The sequence below is a fragment of the Anguilla rostrata genome, chromosome 10 (assembly GCF_018555375.3).
Source record: "Anguilla rostrata isolate EN2019 chromosome 10, ASM1855537v3, whole genome shotgun sequence".
Taxonomy (NCBI): domain Eukaryota; kingdom Metazoa; phylum Chordata; class Actinopteri; order Anguilliformes; family Anguillidae; genus Anguilla; species Anguilla rostrata.
The window spans coordinates 37,758,025-37,777,766 of record NC_057942.1 but is presented as its reverse complement, the minus strand read 5'-3'; the positions used below and the strand labels follow the sequence as shown (position 1 = coordinate 37,777,766).

General features: G+C 46.5%; 1 protein-coding gene across 3 annotated transcripts in view; it reads right to left on the bottom strand.

The window, feature by feature from the left end:
- Positions 1 to 1,219: 1,219 nt before the first annotated feature.
- The window catches only part of unc45b (unc-45 myosin chaperone B), a 26,116-nt gene continuing 7,593 nt past the window's right edge, over positions 1,220 to 19,742 (bottom strand). For all 3 annotated transcript variants that reach the window (XM_064296879.1, XM_064296880.1, XM_064296881.1), the window contains 14 exons: positions 18,084 to 18,249; positions 16,969 to 17,139; positions 16,230 to 16,401; positions 15,417 to 15,717; positions 14,781 to 14,875; positions 13,408 to 13,549; positions 12,874 to 13,014; positions 12,215 to 12,342; positions 11,384 to 11,450; positions 9,252 to 9,365; positions 5,103 to 5,218; positions 4,404 to 4,521; positions 2,918 to 3,073; positions 1,220 to 2,030 (listed from right to left, as the gene is read on the bottom strand). In XM_064296879.1, coding sequence (XP_064152949.1) covers positions 1,770 to 2,030; positions 2,918 to 3,073; positions 4,404 to 4,521; positions 5,103 to 5,218; positions 9,252 to 9,365; positions 11,384 to 11,450; positions 12,215 to 12,342; positions 12,874 to 13,014; positions 13,408 to 13,549; positions 14,781 to 14,875; positions 15,417 to 15,717; positions 16,230 to 16,401; positions 16,969 to 17,139; positions 18,084 to 18,249 — 2,148 coding nt within the window. In that variant the 3' untranslated portion in view covers positions 1,220 to 1,769. The remainder of the gene's footprint in view (positions 2,031 to 2,917; positions 3,074 to 4,403; positions 4,522 to 5,102; positions 5,219 to 9,251; positions 9,366 to 11,383; positions 11,451 to 12,214; positions 12,343 to 12,873; positions 13,015 to 13,407; positions 13,550 to 14,780; positions 14,876 to 15,416; positions 15,718 to 16,229; positions 16,402 to 16,968; positions 17,140 to 18,083; positions 18,250 to 19,742) is intronic.

Below are 19,742 nucleotides of genomic sequence, written 5' to 3'. Positions count from 1 at the left end.
CGGTTCACCCAATATGTATGAAAATACCCTCAAATTAAAACTGACAGTCTGCACTTCAACCTCTTTGTCATTGTATCCTTTCAAACTCAAAGTGCTAGAGTACAGAACCAAAATAACAAAAAATTAGTCACTGTCCAATGAATTATGGTGTATCTTATGTTTGTCAGACCTTGGGGGACTAACTAATCCCAATATTTAACAAAATCTTTTTTGGGCATGAAAACGTGCTAGCAAACAGTGTGTAACCATGAAAGACTTGTCGTGAAATGTCGCTGTGAGGTGGTGGCACCTCTCACTCTGATTTCTGTGGGGTAATTGTCCCTGATGAGGGGCAGGTGTGTGAGTCCTGTATCTAGCCCCTGGTTTCTGGGGTTCACCGCAGACTCATTGCTATTGGTGTGTAGGGGTGTAGGGGTCTGCAGAAGTTACTGCATTGATACTATCGGCAAGATTTGATCGCCATTTAGTGTCTTCTCTGAGCTGATTATCTCTTAGTGCTGTGGAGGACATTTTGCCCTTGTGTCTTTAGTTTTCCTTTTGTTTTCTACCTGCCAGGCTGCGAGTGTCATTTTTCTTTTGTAAGTTACTCCACTCTGTTTTTCTAGTGGGGTTTTACTTTCTGGGTAGCTACACTGCGGCGGTGTTTCGTTTCTTTTAGTTTTCTGAGTCCACTGACAGAAGTTTCAGTGAGTAGAGGGAGTGATTATTTAGCGCTCTTTATTATTTGGTATTTCCCCTGTCCCTTTCTATCGCTCGGCGGTTTTGTGGTTACCCCTCGGGGTTAACTTTTAGATCCCCTCGGTCCGCAATTGCGTCCCACCTTCCTCAACTGTGACAGTCGCCTGTCGTGTTGCAAATTTCAACCCCCCAACCCCCACCCCCCACCAAACCTGAAACAATAAGACCTGACCTCATCCTGCTTTTCGATGCTCATACCACCTCACCCCACACACGTACTCAGTCACTCTTCCTTTACCCACTTGTTTCAGCCTTGCATTTAAAGACGTGGGTGTTTATTTGTCCCACAAGCCCTCACAACACTTATGATAACACGGAGGACAGGCCCTTATTAAAAATCCTCTAAACAACATGCCTTACCTCTTTGTAATCCCAGTGATAAAAAAAGGGCAAAAATCATTACAAGCCACTACAGAGCTTGAATATAACAAAGAAACAAACATAAGGAAATAACGGTCCCACAGGTCTTTCAAGTCCAATATTCTGTGTAAACTCTGTGTCAGTATGTCACATTTTATTTGTTCTGCAAACAGCATACATTGCTATATTATCTCACTCTGTGTTGCACTGGTGTTTGTGCAGAGCACACACACGTTTCAACACACATACTTTTAAAAATAAAAAAAAACACTTACAGAATGAGAAGCACAAGTCTCTTTAAATAATACCTAACAGAAAGAGCAATATAACTGTTTTTAAATCATTCAGACAAATTCTTCCTAAAAAATAAGATAGAAAAGAATAATTTCACAAGATTGTTTTAGAAACCTCTAAATTATTTTGAGAACTCGTGCCTCCTGTATTTCCAAGTTCCATTTTTGGCTGCATCAGTCCTGGGTCGTCATTCACTTCAGTTCCTGTTTGGTTTTTAGATTTCAGTTTTTAAGCCAGCCAGCTCCCAGAAGAGATAGGGGTGATTCTGGTCTTGCTTCCAACTTAACCACGTAACCGGGAGGCATCGTTCTGATGAGGGACACGTTCTGGTACATTCCGGGAGCGAGCCAGCCTCTGGTTTAAAAGATGCCTCCATTTTAAGAGAATGGCTTGATGAGGCCGAGGTCCATGGCGGTGGTCAGGCACAAGCGGGCCACATCAATCACCTCCTGCCGCTTCGGGCTGTCCCCCTGCTTGCCGATGACCGTCAGGATCTCCAGCATCTCGCTCTCGATGAGCTTCTTCGCCAGCTCCGCGTCTGCGCTCATCAGGTTGTACGCAATGACCAGGCCCCTGTGCTGGATCTGCAGGTTGTCGTGGAGACACAGCCTTTGCAGGATCTCCAGCCACTGCACCGTCTGGGAGAAGGGAGAGGGGGAGAGGGGGAGGGGGAGGTGGAGAGGGCAGGAAACAATTGAGTGACTCATAGACTGTTTGCAGTAAGAAAAAAAAACGAGCTCCTCAAACAAGCTCCTCAGTGAAACACCCTCAGGCAGTTTGCTTTATGCAAAGGCCAAAATAAAGACGTTCTCATTAAAAAGGCAGCAAAAGTGAACATAAACTCTCATTCCCTCATACCAGGCTATTTGCAGTTGTGCCAGGGTTATTAGAAATAGGGCAAAGACAGATGTATTCATTTATTTCTAAAAGATCTCCTCAGTGGATTTGCAATATTAATATTTTTATTTTTTAACTCTTTGAAGCGAGAAAAGGGCTTTAAGACTAATTAATTGAGCTGGCCTTTCTGCAAAGGGGACTCTTGTGTCACTCCATAATAGCTCATTTTTTCTTTATGTTCAGACTGTGATGTATCCACACGTGCCCAATCTGAAAACAGGCAGCTTCATTTTGTCCATGTGGATATACCAGAGCCTGTCTTAATCCTGTTTCTTCATTACATTACATTACATTACATTACAGGTATTTTCTAGCAGATGCTCTTATCCAGAGCAACTTACAGAACTTTTTACATAGCATTTACATTGCATCAATTTATACAGCTGGATATACACCAAAGCAATGCAGGTTAAGTACCTTGCTCAAGGGTATAACGGCAATGTCCTACCCAGGAATCAAACCTATGACCTTTCAGTTACAAGCTCAGTCCTTTACCCTCTGTGCTACACAACCGCAGTGCTACGCTGCTAGCGTAGCCACAGTGCTATCCTGGTCTGACCCCCCACTGAGACATAAAGCGTACCCAGCCCAACTGAAAGTGAAGGGGGGGAGGGGCGGGGGTACATACCACCAGGGTGAGCTTGGTGCAGAGCTTCTTCTGGGCGGTGGTGAGCATGGCGATGGCCCCGGCCGCGGCCCGCTGCAGCTTGTCGTCGTCCTCGCTGCACAGGAGAACCAGCAGCTTCAGCTTGTCGTTCCCGTCCTCCATGTACCTCTCCTGGACCTGGGGGCAGGGGGGGATGGCGTGCGGACACACACACACACACACAGCGATTCAGGCCCGTGAAGCGTTTACGTTACGGTCGTTCGTTCATTCATTCGTTTGTTCGTTCGTTCGTTCAGTCAGTCATTCAGCAGGCACCTGTGTCTGGAACATCCATCCCCAGACCAGAAACGAACAAAACAAACAAACTAACAAAATCCCCTCCGCCACACACACACACACACAGGGTTGTAGTTACACCCTATTGTGTCACCACACCTACTACCTGGACAGACAGATATTAAACTTGTACCCCTTACATGTATATGCACAGTCATAGTGAACATTTTACTTAATATTACAATACATCTACTTGGTGGGGGAGGAGGAGAGACCGGCTGGAGAGATGAAGAGAAGGGAGAATGTTTGACTGTTGAGAATGGAGTTTTGAATTTGGACTGAAGGAAGAAAAGTATGACCTCGCTTGGGTAGCTTCAGTTTTCAAACAGAGGCGAGGCGGTGTGTCTGGGGAAAGCACAGAACCCATTTTGTGGATTCACGTCGACTGTCAGAGAAAAATTGACTGAGTGCCAGCATTTGAATGCTGTTTTCGGACTGATGATTATTGGATTTTGATCTGCCTTTGTGTGATACTGAAGTGCTGTCTGTTGCGTGATTTGAAGTACTGCCCCTTGGTGTGATTCTAGAAGTGCTGTACCTGTTGCGTGATTTAGAAGTGCTGTACCTGTTGCGTGATTTAGAAGTGCTGCACCTGTTGCGTGATTTAGAAGTGCTGTACCTGTTGCGTGATTTAGAAGTGCTGTACCTGTTGCGTGATTTAGAAGTGCTGTACCTGTTGCGTGATTTAGAAGTGCTGCACCTGTTGCGTGATTTAGAAGTGCTGCACCTGTTGCGTGATTTAGAAGTGCTGTACCTGTTGCGTGATTTAGAAGTGCTGCACCTGTTGCGTGATTTAGAAGTGCTGTACCTATTGCGTGATACTGAAGTGCGGGTCTTATTGCGTGATGTTGAAATGCTGCCCCTATTGAGTTGAACAGCAAGAAATCTCCATGTTGTCAGAGCTCACTGCACCTGGACGGCCACTGTAAGTGGTACTTTGTGTCACTGTGTCGAAGACCAGTCTGTAGGTCATCAAAGGAATAAACTATGCTCTAGTTGGGAACTCTTGTGTCGGCTTCCTGCTTCAGGCTATCTGGCCTCGGGACGACTACTCCCAACGAGGGCAACGTGCCCTCAGGCTTAACAGTAACAGTGACCACAGTGGCTTTAAATGTCCATTTTTTTAACAGTAATGGCCAAACTTCCGAAGGGTAAATCGGCCAACACTCACCTCCTTGCACACCACCAGGTTACACATGCACTCCGTGGCAGCCTGCCGGATTTGGTCATGCTCCTCAAACATGTAGTTCTCGATATCCGGAAGGGCCTTCTCCTTCAGAATCTTCACCCTGTCATTTAGCGCCAGAGGTTGGTGATCATTCAATTGTGAGTCACTTCAAAAAAAAAAAAAGGTTTGGCCTTTCCCATTTTCTTTTAAACCCAGTTTTTAAAATTTGGATTTTTAATCTGGATGCCGAGTTGTATTTGCAGACCTGTCTCCTCAACGCAAGGGAAACATGTTTGGGCACTTCTGTGGAGTATCCCAGCTATTAAGCATTCATTGGGCCGCTGTCTGTGCCAGTTGTCTGAAGGCACAGTTATTAACACCAGCCCAGTGTTGTTTTGCTGAAGACACAGTTATTAACACCAGCCTAGTTCTGTTGAGCTGAAGACAGATTCATTAACACTAACACAGTGTTGTTCAGCTGAAGACACAGTTATTAACACCAGCCTAGTTCTGTTGAGCTGAAGACAAATCCATTAACACTAACACAGTGTTGTTCAGCTGAAGGTACAGTTATTAACACCAGCCTAGTTCTGTTGAGCTGAAGACAAATCCATTAACACTAACACAGTGTTGTTCAGCTTAAGGTACAGTAATTAACACCAGCCCATTGTCGATTTGCTGAAGGGGGACATCATGACTCACCTCAGTTTGTCATTCAGGCCAGCCAGGTTTGTGAGACCCATGAGGGCCTCATAGTTCTGTATCCCATCCCTGTCAGGGTGCAGCAAACTGACCAGAGGCCGAACCACTTCATAAATCTGAGGGGGTGTTGGGGTGGGGGTGGGGGCGGGTGGAGGGTTAGATTAAAAGTTTATTAAAATATCTTCAGCCTGTCAAAAAGGGAATGCAGACTGAACAGTGGAAAGACAGGAAAAAACAAACAAACCACAGCCTCAGATAATTTCCTCATTACCACATGACTTATTTGAAATGGGCACGGCAGATAGATGAATACTGCACGGAGCACTCGGTTTGTGTCAAAGGAGTCACAGAAGGGGAGGGGGGGAGGATGTGGGGTGGGGTGGGTTGGGGGAGCTGGTTAGTGAAACAGAATAAAGTACAGCTGACTTACAGACTGAATGGAAAATAACAGTTGTCTGGCCCTCTCCCCCATTTCCTTTGCATGTACAGGCAGTGCACATGTGATGGTGGAGAGCTGGGTTTCTGATTCTCTCTCAGGTCAGGTGACCTGAAAGCTCATGCTGGCCCAGTCACGCAGTGGCTGGTTGTCTCTGGCGAGGGCCAGGTGCTAACGGTTTTAATGCACCAAATCTGTCTCTAATAAAGTAAACCAAAATTACAGTCGGTCTCCTGGCACATTTCTGCTATGTGTCCGGGCTACTGGTGCAGCCCGTGACAGTGAGAATTTTGGGAAAAGATTCATTTTCAGGCGAAGCCGACTTGAAGAAAATGCATAATACAGAATGGAAATCAGAATGGAGATTGGAAATCTGTAAGAGCTAAATTTGTCCTCCAAAGTGCGAGGGGGTGAAACAGGTGGCAATGGGGAGGTAGCAGACTCCATTCACTTCCTGTCATTTAGCTGCTGCATTGCTATGTATGCACATTCTTTGTGCGTGAGACTGCCAGTTTGAAGAAGTGGAGTAAATTTGCGTCATGAGAAATATCCGCTGCGGAGAATTGCTGAGTCATGATGGTATCGATTTTATAATGCAGGACTTGGTTGAACTACTGCCCTTGTCAGAACATCACACGCACACACACGATTGTTCAACACTGCAGACATGTTTTTAAATATTTTTTTTTTTTAATCTCCCAGTTTACAAAATGGATGATCTGTGTTAAAATTCTACAATATTCACTTTGTGTCCTGGCTACCCCTCCCCCCGCCTCCCTGAGAGAGAGAGAGAGAGAGAGAGACTGTGTGGAATGTGCACAGGTTACAGAGCACGGTAAGAGAGAGAGAGAGAGAGAGAGAGAGAGAGAGATGTGGAGGTGCACGTCAGAGCACGTAAGAGAGAGAGAGAGAGAGAGAGAGAGAGAGAGAGGAGAGAGAGAGGAGAGAGAGAGAGAGAGAGAGAGAGAGAGAGAGAGAGAGAGAGAGAGAGAGAGAGAGAGGCAACCGCCTAATTATTTCACTTGTTTGTTTAACTTGACCGCAGACCATGGTCTATACTTGTGGCTGTTTAATACATGCCTAGATACACTGTCAACTCTGAGAGAGACTTTGACATTTGATGCTCCTACACCCACGGCCCACTCACCAAACCACGAGAGTGCCTCAGCAGCTGGCAAGCCCTCAGCATGGCCGCACGGCACTCTGTGAGCCCTGTATTGTTCAGGCCGTCCAGCCTGATTAAAAGCAGCTGTAGATCCAGCCCCCATGCCGCCTGCTCCCTCCAGCACGTCTCCCGCTGATAGAGGAGCCTCCGAGCCGTTTGCGGCCTAGAGGACCGCCATCTTGCTCTCCAGCTCAATCAGCTCTTCCCCTCCTACAGGAAGGTACAGGATTGGTGCCCGCATGCCAGTGATGGCCCGACCATAAAAAAAGTCCACCAGCTTTCACTGGATCTCCACCAGCATCCCCACCTTGGGGGTTCAGTACCATCAGCTGATGCCACAGGGAGGATGCCACCAGGGTTATTAATAATCAGCACTCTCTCACTGTAAGACAGCTGTGGCAGCAGCCATTTCCATTTCTGCAGTCTCCCCACCAGCCTTTCTGTGAGCTCCACCCAATTCTGGGCCATGAAAGCTCCTGTTCCCCTGTTCTCCTGTTCCTGTTCCACACTCCTGGCAGCTGAGGTAGGGACCTTCCCACATGCCAATGCCTCGCACTTCCCCCCGTGCTGCAGAGCCGCCCTCATGAGCCCTCAGGCTATCCTTCAATGCCTGCATGTCCTTCCTGTCTCTCACCAACACAGTTACATCATCTGCATATGCCGACAACCTCACGGCCTTAGAAACACTGGCCCCTGGGACTTCCACCCCCCCTTAACCTCCGTCGTACCATTTACCAAAAAAGGTTCTACCACTAAGGTATATAACTGACCAGACAATGGGCAACCCTGTCGTATTCCCCTCTCCACCCATACTGGCTTACTCAACCCACCTCCCACTTTAACCAAGCATAATGCACCCTTGTATAGCAGCCGCACTAAAGATAATAGAGAGAGAGAGAGAGAGAGAGAAACAACCTAATTATTTCAGTTGTCTTTTTAACTTGACCACAGATGTGCTCTATATTTGTGGCTGTTTAATACATGCCTAGAATGTCACATGCATCTTAGATACACTGTCAACTCTTCAGGAGTGATGGCACCTGATTTACTGATGAACATTGTAGAGTAAGGGTGAAGGAAATTAAAGGTGAGCATGTACATAGAGTGAGGAGTGTGTATGTTTGTGTGTATGTGTGTGTGAGTGAGAGAAAGAGTGTGAGTTTGAGTGTATATGTGTCTGTGTGTGAGAGAGAAAGAGTGTGAGTTTGAGTGTGTATATGTGTCTGTGTGTGTGTGAGAGAGAGAGAAAGAGTGCGAGTTTGAGAGTGTGTGTGTGTGAGAGAGAAAGAGTGCGAGTTTGAGAGTGTATGTGTGTGTGTGAGAGAAAGAGAGCGAGTTAGAGTGTGTATGTGTTAGTGTGAGAGAGAAAGAGAGCGAGTTAGAGTGTGTATGTGTGTGTGAGGGAGTGTATGTACAGCGTGCGAGAAAAGGTGTGAGTGTGTGGTGGCGTGAGAGTGTGTGTGAGAGGATGTGAATGTGTCACTGAGGTTGAGATCTGATCATAAACACAATAACCTTAGAGACCACAGTACCAGGCCTGAGTGCTGTTTTGTCTTTTTCTGTAGGCTCTTCTGCTGCCGTTTTCAGGATGTGACATCATCCAGTTCACATTCATTCAGCTCTGATTTTGCTACGTGATGATTGGTCCAGATTGTGGAGTGACACATAGCTCCGCCCATTCTTGCTATCTGGTGACTTTATTCTTCATACCTCATATCATCGTATCATAACCCAGCCACACAACATCATACCATCCCAGCTCCAAAGCCATCAACCCATCCTCCTGTGTGCACCCTTGCTCGTGCACATGACAGTAACACAAACACACACTTTAGCTCTTCGTGTTTGCGTATGAAAGTGGCTGTGTGTGTGTGTGTGTGTGTGCGTACGTGTACTGTATGTGTGCACCTGGGTGTGTGTGTGTGTGTGCGTTCGTACGTGCATGTGTGCACCTGTGTGTGTGTTTGTTTGTGTGTGTGTGTGTGTGTAGTATGTGCTCAGAGTAAAAGAGTGTGTGTGTGTGTGTAGTATGTGCACAGAGTAAAAGTGTGTGTGTGTGTGTGTGTGCAGTTCAGCAAGCTTCCTTCAGAATGGCGGTGCACACTGTCACAGCAGCTATTCCGAGTCTCCTGCACTATGACCCCGGGGGAACTATAATTCATTCTACTCTGCATAACCTGTAAGGAGAAGGAATGACAATAAACTATCTATCTCCCTGCATGAGGGGACTGAAGAATAACAGTCTCGGCTTAGTAAACCACATGAAGTATATTAGCATGCCAAACACTGCCAGCAACAATAAAAGGACCATAAAGTAATCATAACATTTATCCCACGCATAGGAGTGAAGCAATGCAGGTTTATGTGCATTGCATTACACACATTACATTACATTACATTACAGGCATTTAGCGTCTGCTAAATGCCTGTAATGTAATGTAATGTAATGTGTGCGGCCGCAGTCAGGTGAGTCGGGGCTGCACCTGGGATTTCCCTGCTTCTCATGACAACCGCACAAGCCAATGGTAGGAGGAGTCACACGACCTACCCTCTCTCCAGGGAAGGCGATTTCGGGGTTGGAAATGGCCGCGATCTTGGCCAGGGCATGGCAGGCTCTGATCTTTCCCGCCTCTGTTCCCTCCAGGGCCAGAGGGATGAGCGCCTGTGTGAAAGATCCACACCTCAGTCGTCTGCACAGCACACAGTCACTTCATAACAACAACAACAACAACAGTAATAACAAGAAGAAGAATGGCAAACTTTATTTATATCGCACTCTTTAAGAGGTGCGCGCAGCGCTACTGCGTTGGGCTGAGTGGAAAATCCCCACTCTCGTTTCTCTCTGTGCTGAGTCTACAGCATTAGTCATCACCCAGCACTGACAAGGAGTCCGGATACCATTCTTGAGAACGGTGGAAAAACAAGTGTCGCAATTTTCTTCCTCTCATTTACTCCCGCTGTTGTGGCCCCTGCGGGATCTTAGCAGATCTGACCACACCTAATTTAATGTGCAGAGAAAGCACGGTGTCTTCAGCGCGCCAGTTTACGTGGCACAGGACGGAGTGTGGCACAGTGGGTAAGGAACTGCGCTTGTAACCGAAAGGTCGCAGGTTCGATTCCAGGGTAAGGACACTGCCGTTGTACCCTTGAGCAAGGTACTTAACCTGCATTGCTTCAGTATATATCCAGCTGTATAAATGGATACAATGTAAAGTGCTATGTAAAAAGTTGTGTAAGTCGCTCTGGATAAGAGCGTCTGCTAAATGCCTGTAATGTAATGTAATGTTACGTGAGCTACGTGCAGTCTGAAGTGGTGGGAAAAAAAAAAAAACCTACTGTCACTGAACGCCTTTGTCATTCTGAATCAAAGTTCTCTGACTGAGAGCACTTCTTGTGACTCCCCCTCACTATTTTAGCATGCTGCATGTGCTTGTCAGCAGGTCAAATATTTCAGCTATTTAAGTCTAAAAAGCTTGCACTGCAACTCGCACCATGCACATAATAAGGGAAATCTTTCCCATACAGGAAAAATGATGGAAGTATACGGGAGCCACCCTAATGTACTATGAACGTATATTTTACAATGAATTTATTACACGTATGTGTTTTTACACCATATATTTTCATACATTTCAAATGTAGTTTGAGAACTAATTTAAATATTCAAAATTGGCTGCTTTTGCATATTTAGGAAATTTATTGACATACATTTAACACATAAAAGTGCTTACAAATAATAGATATATATTAAAATACATTAAAATACATGTTGTTAATTTAAATTTTGTACATATATTCCACAATATATTTTAATTGATTTTGAACTTCCCATTTTGGTATTTAAGTATATTACTTTTCCCTATGGGTTGATGTGATTTGTTTTGGTTTTACTTGGTTTGGCTTTGAGTGTATTGACTCATATGAGTCACGGCCCACAATTTGGGAAACCGCAGAGCTCAGACAAGCAGATCAAGCCAAGAACTTGAAACAGAATGTTTTGGGTTCAGAACGCATTACTCAACCCCTCAGCATGTATGGCGCACCAAAAAACCTGAACAATTGTCAACTCAGTTCACTTCAATACTGTATTGCTGTAATGGAACAATTTGTGGTCGAGGTAAAAGTCAGGGAGAGAATAACGTGCAATTATAAACATACATCTTCAGAGAGGAGCTTTTTGGATCCATTATTTGGATACATTAATGCCATGAGGACTTAATGAGGAGTTGTCATTGGCTTGTTTTATCTGGATCTTGCTTGTTGCTGATTTCATGTACGTGATGGTAGTGCGGTTCTTTATCACGTTTTCATTTTATACATTTTTTTGTAGGATCAGCACCCAGTTATGTAAAATACACTAAGTTGAGGGTGTTTCTTTCCAATATTGCCTAGCAGGCAAGGAGGTTCCCTATCCTGGCCCTATTAAAATGGAGTGTGATGTGTTTAGAATCCTTAGCGCAAAAAGGGGTTAAGTGTTCTGGGGCCTTCTCCTGGATCCAGAACACCCAGAACCACTCCTCCTTTGGCAGGGGGTTGGAGAACCAGTCCGACGGCAGAACATCTCATTAGAGAGTCCTCTACAGCAACGGCGTTTGAGGGGGTGCGGGGGTTGGGGGGTGGGGGGGGCTCTGCTCCGGCAGCGGAAAGTCCCCACACAGAGAGGCATTGCAAAACCCTTACCTTCCCGCCTCCTTGTGCCACAATGGTTCCACGATCCTTGGTGTCCTCTGCCAAGGCTAGAAACACCCTGCGGGAAAGGGATAAGAAATACAAACAGTTGGACTGTATGCAGAAAGGGGAGCTTTGGTAATTAAATTAGGCAGACATTTCTCAGCAGAAATTTTAATAAAAAGTCAGTTCTCCACGTGTGGAGGAGACCATTGCCTCAGTCACCGCCAAGAGAGACCTAGCCTACGACATTTTAAAATGGGTTTCAGCCTGCACACTGTACATACTTCCTCTTCAGACAGAGGGACAGACTGATTCATATCATACTTTTACTTATAGCTTCTGAGAATTCATAGAGGTAACTTTATGTATGTAGTTACACAACTACTTTTGGTTTATGTTCCCAGATGTGTGCAAGAGTGAGTGCGTGGGTGTGCGCGTGTGTGTGCATGTGTGAGTGAGTGTGCCTGTGCGCGCGTGCATGTGTGTGTGTGTGCATGTGTGCGTGTGTGTGTGAATGCTCTCCCAGGCCCTTGACAGTGACATCCACTTCAAAGAAAGACTTTATTTGGAAAACCCCTTCAATTACGTATCCTGCTTCTTCATGCACACAATAAACGATTCCTTCCCATGTGACCGTGTGAGAGTGCGTGCTTCTGTGTGCTGCAGGTTCAAATCCCAGGTAGGGACACTGCCATCTGGCACTCGAGCAAAGCTACAGAAACCTGAATTCCTGCATCCATAAACACCTCAGCCATAGGAATGTATCATGTACTCAGGGAAACCGCAGATCTCTAAAGTAAACAAATCGTGTAACGTGAAGTAACGGACTCTCGCGCTGACCTGGCGAGCATCTCTTTGGTCTGGTCGGTGAGGACTGAGCTGTCCGCTTTGACCATGCAGGTGAGGGCGGAGATGACCCCCGCCTTCAGCAGACGCTTGACCCTCTTCTCGATGAAGTCCTTCTTGTCCTGCGGGGCGGACGTGCGAGACAAATCAGCGTGGAGTCAAAAAGCAGCGGGTGAGTGAAGGAAGCAGCTGTGACTCTCCTTTAGTAAAAGACGGAAAACCTTATTTGGACCACTTGCAGTTTGTAGACAAGGCACAGTTAACTGTGCCAATAGTTTCTGGAAAATTGATAATATTTGTGTGGGTTTCCATGGGAACCATGCCAAAAAGATGACTCCCCCCCCCTGCCCCTTATCTCCATTTCCTGTCGGATCAAACAATTACTCGGCTGACATACAGCCTGCGTCTGACACAGGGGTCAAGTCAAATATTTGCACTAGATTTAAATGGCAACTGCCTCCACGCGCTTCACATGCCCTATTGCCTCTGGACAAACAGAGCTGGGAGAACGCTTTCAAAAAACATTAAAAAAAAAAAATCTGTTTTAGATTTTATTTCTCTGCATTATGACCCCCCCCCCCGCACATGCCATTTTTTCACATGTCCCAGAATGCACTTCTCTTAAGGGAAAGCGTGGGGGAAGGCCTGGTTACCTTGGGGTGCTGTTCTGGAACGTGTTGCTTGGAGAACTTTGCCAGTTGCACAAGTTCCGGAATGATCTCCTTCTTTTCGTAGCTGTTGGTGCAGTTGACCAGGGTACATGCCACTGCGTACAGGATGGTCTTGTCAGGTGACTGATGAAAGATGAAAGAGATATTGCTTGTTCTTTTAGTGAATTACGTTAGTAGAATTTCTGGCTATGACCAGCTGATAAACCTGAATGGTTTTATGGCATATACTGTATATAGTTACTTTTGAATGTACGGTAGATGCTATTTGATCGATCTAAGCATCTCTTGACATGCCCACAGAATCACAACAGCTCCTTTTCACTGCCAGACATTTTGGCATTTATTTGCCAGACATTTCCTTTGGCGCTATTTCAGGAGATGAATCATTGGTAAGGAGGAGAGAAAAGGCATTTTCACACGCAACCACAGGCGGTTTCTATGCCGAGAACCCTGCCGCTGTTCTGCTTTCTATGAGCCTGTGTGTGTGGCGCGCGGCAGGGAGGGGTGTGACGCCACCTTCGCCAGCTCGAACATGGCCCTCAGGGCCGGCTCGTCCTCCACGAAGTCGTCTTTCACGTCGGCGTCGTTGGTCAGGTAGGCCAGGCCCTCCACCGCCCACTTCCTGGTGCGGACGTCGATGCTCGGGTTGCACAGCCACCTGCCGCGGGCGCAGAAGGAGGAACTTAACGCCGCGTTCTGAAGCGCACCGGGGCGACCAACCCGAAAACCGAAAAGATCCACCCACTCAGGGTGAGAAAAAAAACCACGAGAGAGAGAGAGAGAGAGAGACGGAGACAGACCAGCCAACAGGCTGTTATTCATCCTGTAAAACAGAGCTCATTCTGGGGTTCAATCTCCATTCAGTTCAATCCTCATGTTAACATGGGCGTCGCCGGGTTGATGTGAGATAAGCTCACCCAGTGTTCTTTGCTAGTAATCCAAAGGCCAGTCACTACTTCTGAGACTATGAGGGAAAACTGTGTGTGTGCGCGTATGAGTGCAAGTGTGTATGCGTGTGTGTGTGCGCCTGCGATGTGTGTGTGTGTGTGTGTGCGTGTGTGTGTACGTTGTGTCTGTGCATTGCTGCATGCATGCATCTGTACTGTATGTGTGTTTGTGTGTGTGCATGCGATGTGTGCGTGTGTGTCTGCGAGCATGTGTGTCTTCATGTAGGTGGGGCTTAAACCGAAGATGGCGATTTAACTTTTCAACCATTCAGCACATTGCCAAGTAAAACCAAACAGGCTGTAAATTCTGTTTTCACAAGTGACACTGATTGCCCAGTTACATAGTATTCCTTTCAGTGTGGATTGCGGGGAGAAAATATGCTTCCACATGATGAGTCTGTAGAAACAGTCAGTGACTAAACCTGCATGTAGACCTGGTCAATTGGAAGGGTCAGAGGCCAAAGGCAACACAGGAAAGAGATTTACAAAAACACGGCCTGAGGACTGAGGACAGGAAACAGGAAACACTCAAAATATTGTCTCGTTATTCTGGTCCTCAAAAGGGGACATCACAACAAACTTTCACAGAGTATGGTGTTACGATGTGATTTCGCATTTATGACTCACCCAGAATAGACACAGAATAGAGAACTGCAATATGTGCATGCCCGTGCACACACACACACACACAGACACACAGACACACACACAAACACACACACAAACACACACACACGCACACACACACACACACAGACACACACACACACAAACACACATGCGTGCATACACACGCACACACACACACACAGACACACACGTGCACACACACACGCACATACACACACGCACATACACACACACACACACAACCGCACACACACACACACGCACACACACGCGCACACACACGCACACACATGCACACACACACACACTCACTTCCTGCACTGTTTGGCCAGCTTCTCCGTGGAGCCCTCTGCGAACTGCCGCATGCTGTAATCATCTCCTCCTGCTGAACCCAGCTTACACAGGCCCTGCGCGGGAGTGGGGGGGTGGGGGGGGGGGTAAGGCGTGGGACAGAGGTGAGCGGTGAGCACCAAGATTCAGTCACAGACTGGAAAGTACAAAGTTCTCATTTAGAGAAGTGAAACTTATTTGCTGACTCTTGTATTATGCTGAGTGATATAATACAAGACAATACACATTTGGAAAGATGTTTTTTGAAGCCCCATTTAAGGTTTTCATGCCCCATTTAAAAATATATTTTAAAAATTTATTTAAGTAAACAAAAACAAACAAAACAAAAGGGCAGAGGAGGTAACAAGGTCATAAAATAAGATAAGATAAGATAAGACCTAATCAAACCAGAACAAAACAGAAAAAGAGGAAAGAAACTCAATCATCAAACAAAAAGATGTATATTTAGTGGTCATCAATGCTATTAGCACGCGCACCCGCCAGACCGCCCCCCACGCACACACACCCGACAACCCCACACCCCCCCACCCCACAACACAACCAGCACGCCCCATTTTTTAAAGTGGCAACTGACCAATACAGGGCCTTTTCACTCACCACCAGTGCGCGGATCTTGATCTTCTCGTTCTTGGTCTTCTTGTAGATGTCCTTCAGCAGGGAGACGCCGTTGGTGATGATGAAGGAGGCGCGGCTCATCTTGGTGGAGGCGTGGATCAGCGCCTCCACGGCGACCATCTGGTCCACCTCCCGCTCGGACCCGCAGAGCGCAACCATCATCTCCATGACGCCCTGGCGCCCCGCCAGCGTGTTGCCCACGTCGAAGGGGCCCTGCAGCAGGCCCGACAGGGCGTTGATGGCGTGGATGTTCTTGTCCATGTCGTTGGGGTCAAACTTCCCCCTTTTTTTTTGGTTGCAGGCGGAGCAGGGACAGGCAGGTAGAAAATATAGAAAGAGAGCTTTACATTTGCGCATTCAAATTTGGAAAGTCAGTTATCTTTGGGTTTGGGATCGAGGAAAATAATAACCGTGATGTACAGCTGTTGTCGTACATTACTTTTGGGAAAAAAACTTGCCCTTTTATTACAGGGAGGAGATGGGACAGATCGGTGGGAGCAAAAAAGAAAATGGATGATTTTTTTTTCATATTCAAATTCCAATTCAGAAAGCTCTATTTATTGTTGAGGAAGGCAATCATTGCTATGCCGGTTTTGCTCCTGTCCATGCCTTTGTGGTTGAACTGGCTGCTTTTTGCGAAATGAGAAATGATAGAGGTAAGGTAAGGGGAAACCTACAGAAATCAGGTTTTCTAATTCAAATTCAAATGCAAATTCAGAGAGGTTCATTTCTCCTGAAATCTGTGAGCGGGAAAGGGTGCCTCCGGCCACGAGGTGCGGCTGCAGGGTCGCTCACTTGATGTACTCATCGCAGATGTCCCTGAAGTTGTCTCTCTCGGGGTCGCAGCGCAGGTCATCGTACAGCTTGTTGAGCAGGACGCTGGCGATCAGCTGGGTGTTCTCCGTCATGGGCAGCTGGTCAGGCAGGTCCGGAACCTGGCCACACACCTTTAGGATCTTCTTCAGGCCTGTTGCACACAGAGCAAAAGAAACTGAGCGCAGGATATCTTACACACACACACACACACACACACACAAACACAGGCACACACACACACACACACACACACAAACACAGGCACACACACACACACATGCAAACACACGCACACAAACGCACACACACACACAAGCCCACACGCACACGCACACTCACATACATGCACACCACACACATACATATACATGCACACACACACACAAGCCAACACGCACACACACACACACACACACAGACGCACACTCACATACATGCACACGCACGCACAGATACCCACACACACACACATGCTAACACACGAACATATACACACATACATGCACACACGCACACACACATACCCACACCCATCACACACCCCACACACAAACACACATGCACTCACACACAAGCACACAAGCACACGAACACACACATTTATTTACGCTGAAATAAAAACCTCTCTCAAGGGATCACTGGTGCAGCACAGGTGTGGTGTGTGTGCATTAGTGTGGCTGTTTTAGTGTATATTGGGTATATTGGCAGATTCACTGACCGTGGTCAATGGTAAAGAGGGTCCTGGAGTGGTCAGGGTCCCTCTTGTCTTTCCTGGGCACGTTCTTGGTCAGGAGGTTGAGCGCCTGGTCCCGCCCATGTCCCGATACTTTCCTACTGGCCACCATCTCCAGCAGAGCCAGCAGGATGTTCTTCAGGTCTCTGCTTGAGTCTGCGGTTAGGGGACGTTATCGCAATGTTTACACAACGCTATCACAACGTTAACACAACGTTAACACAATGTTATCACAATGTTATCACAACGTTATTACGACGTTACCACAACGTTATCACAACGTCATTCCCGCAGAGCCACACCACACGGGCACGTTGTGCGGTTGTGATTTATGGATAATTGGTCATTTACTTGCCGCCGAACAGCTTTGGTACAGCTGATTCAGGTGTGCTTTACAACGAAGATCAGGATTAATGTTTAACTGTGATTTCATCTGGAAAAAATGAGGTTGAGTGGCAGCGTTAAGTAGCTGTGACTTGACACCGGATTGAAGAGAGATGTAATAACCAGAAAAGAAGAAGTAGCAGAGCTATTTAAGGAAACATTGCCTGTTAAGACATGTAGGGCTTAATATTTATTTATTATCAGAGATTTACGCAACAGCGGGGCCAGCCCTACAAACGCGAATGTCTGTGACTGACTGAGTGAGTGACTGAGCGAGTGATGAAGATACACTATTGGTCAGCCGAGTTATGACGTCTCACCATTGGTCGGCCAGTCCAGCCATACACTAGGTTTTGACCTGGTCTTGTCAGAGAAATGGTTATGAGAACAATGGAAACTCTGTTTATTATTCAGACGCCAGACACAGGCGTCTGAATAATCGCAGGTTTAGGAGGTTTTCGGGTCAGTCGGGGTAACAGGAAGTCTGTGTGGGCTTGCAGGCTGCATGCGCTATTTTTAGAGAAATGTTCAGGAAAACAGAGAAGCTCTGTCACTAATAGCTCTGCCAGATTTTTGAAATTTACTTCTCTGACACAGGCGTCCGAATCACCACGGGAACGCCTGTCCTGTGTGACAGTGACGGAGTGTAGCACAGGGTAACCCCCCCTCACCCTCACCTCCACCCCCTCCCCTTCTCCCACTCCCCGCTTGCATACCCAGGACCAGCGCCTCCTCCTTCCCGTACACCCTCTTGTCGCCCCCGGAGAGGGAGTCGTAGATGCACTGGAAGAGGTTGCAGGTTGCCAGGGCGATCTCTTCGTTATCCAGGGCCATGAAGCCGCACAGCTTGTCGATTCCCATCAGGTGGACGATGGCGGTGGCCTGCCACCCGGAGACAGCGTCGTTAGGCATGGTCGGCACGCGCTCACGCTCAGTCCCAATCAGCGCGCCGCTTTCTCAGTGGCACAAATCAGAACGAAAGTGTGCTGCCAGGAAATCGCACTGATACGAGAAGCCACAGTGATCTCGATAAATAAGTGATTTCAATTCATGAGTGCATTCATGCGTGAAAAGAAACGTCACTCTAGCTGATGAAATTAATGACGTTGTACCAGCGAACGCAAACCGTTGCAGTCCCAGTTGGTTATTAATGTAGTTTGTCAGTTGTTTTCATTAGCCAGTGGTTTTTCACTGTGGTCTGCCACAGTTTATTCTTGGTTTAGGGCCTAATAACATGCCAATTTGCTTAAATTTTATTTTATGAGTTTCCCAATATGTAATGCAATTTTGTTTTTGTGGTGTTATGGTTTGGTTGATTCTAATTGGATTGATTGAAATGGGGCTGTCTTGAGGCTGGATGGTGTTAGTCGGCTAGGTTAATGATTAGTGAACTAAGCCTCAAGACCAGGTGGTTGAGGGGGCTTTCTCTGGGTTCAGCTCTTGGCTCTTGACATCCTCTCTCTCACACACACACACACACACACACAAAAGCACACAAAAAGTTGCCTTTATTGATTGCCAGCTGTTCATGCTAGCACACTTTTGAGTTCTACACAGACTGAGATTACATTGCTATTTACACTTTTGTGGGGAAGTTCATATATACGTGCAGATAGCAATGTAATCTCACTGTGCCGGTGCCAGAACGCGCAGCAAAGGTTTTGCTTGCTTATTAGACATGAAAGACAGGCTGAGCCCCCACATACAAGTGGAGCTATTTGTGTGGTGGATGATGAAGGGGGCCACAGTGCATGCTTTTAAACAACAGTATGTAGGACTAGGTTTGAACTGGAATGGTTTTGTTTTTTACTCTGGTTTTATTGTGTTTTTACTTATTTATTTTATTTCCTGATTTTACCTTTGTCTAACTGGTAGTCTGTTTCTCTGATGGTTTTAGTGTTTTGTATTGTTTTCATCATGACTGCATTTGTTGCTTTTAAAATGGTTTAATAAATGGGACATAAAAATGAAAGAATCTCTCTCTCTCTCTCTCTCTCTCTGTGGCCTATGTCTGTGCAGCATGCCTCCTTGTTTGACTAGCATTGGTTAGGTCAGCATAATGTTCACCGTGTGAACTGGACTTCGTCTTCTTGGCTATGAATGACTGTTACAAAAGGAGTATTGTACCTTATCGGACCTGTGTTTCGGTATGCACTTCATAATGTGATGTAATGCCTCAGGGGCGAATTTGAATATTTTAAAATTATGCATGCCAACATTTCAAAGAAAGTGGTGTATTCAGTGAGCTGTTTGTGGGGTAAGTGAAGCGGAGATGGAGATATGTTTAGATTAACTGCGGTGGTTGGGCATTGTATTGGGTTTCTTCTTGAGTTTAGGGTCGGGGGGGGGGGGGCGTGGGTAGGGGTGGGTTGTGG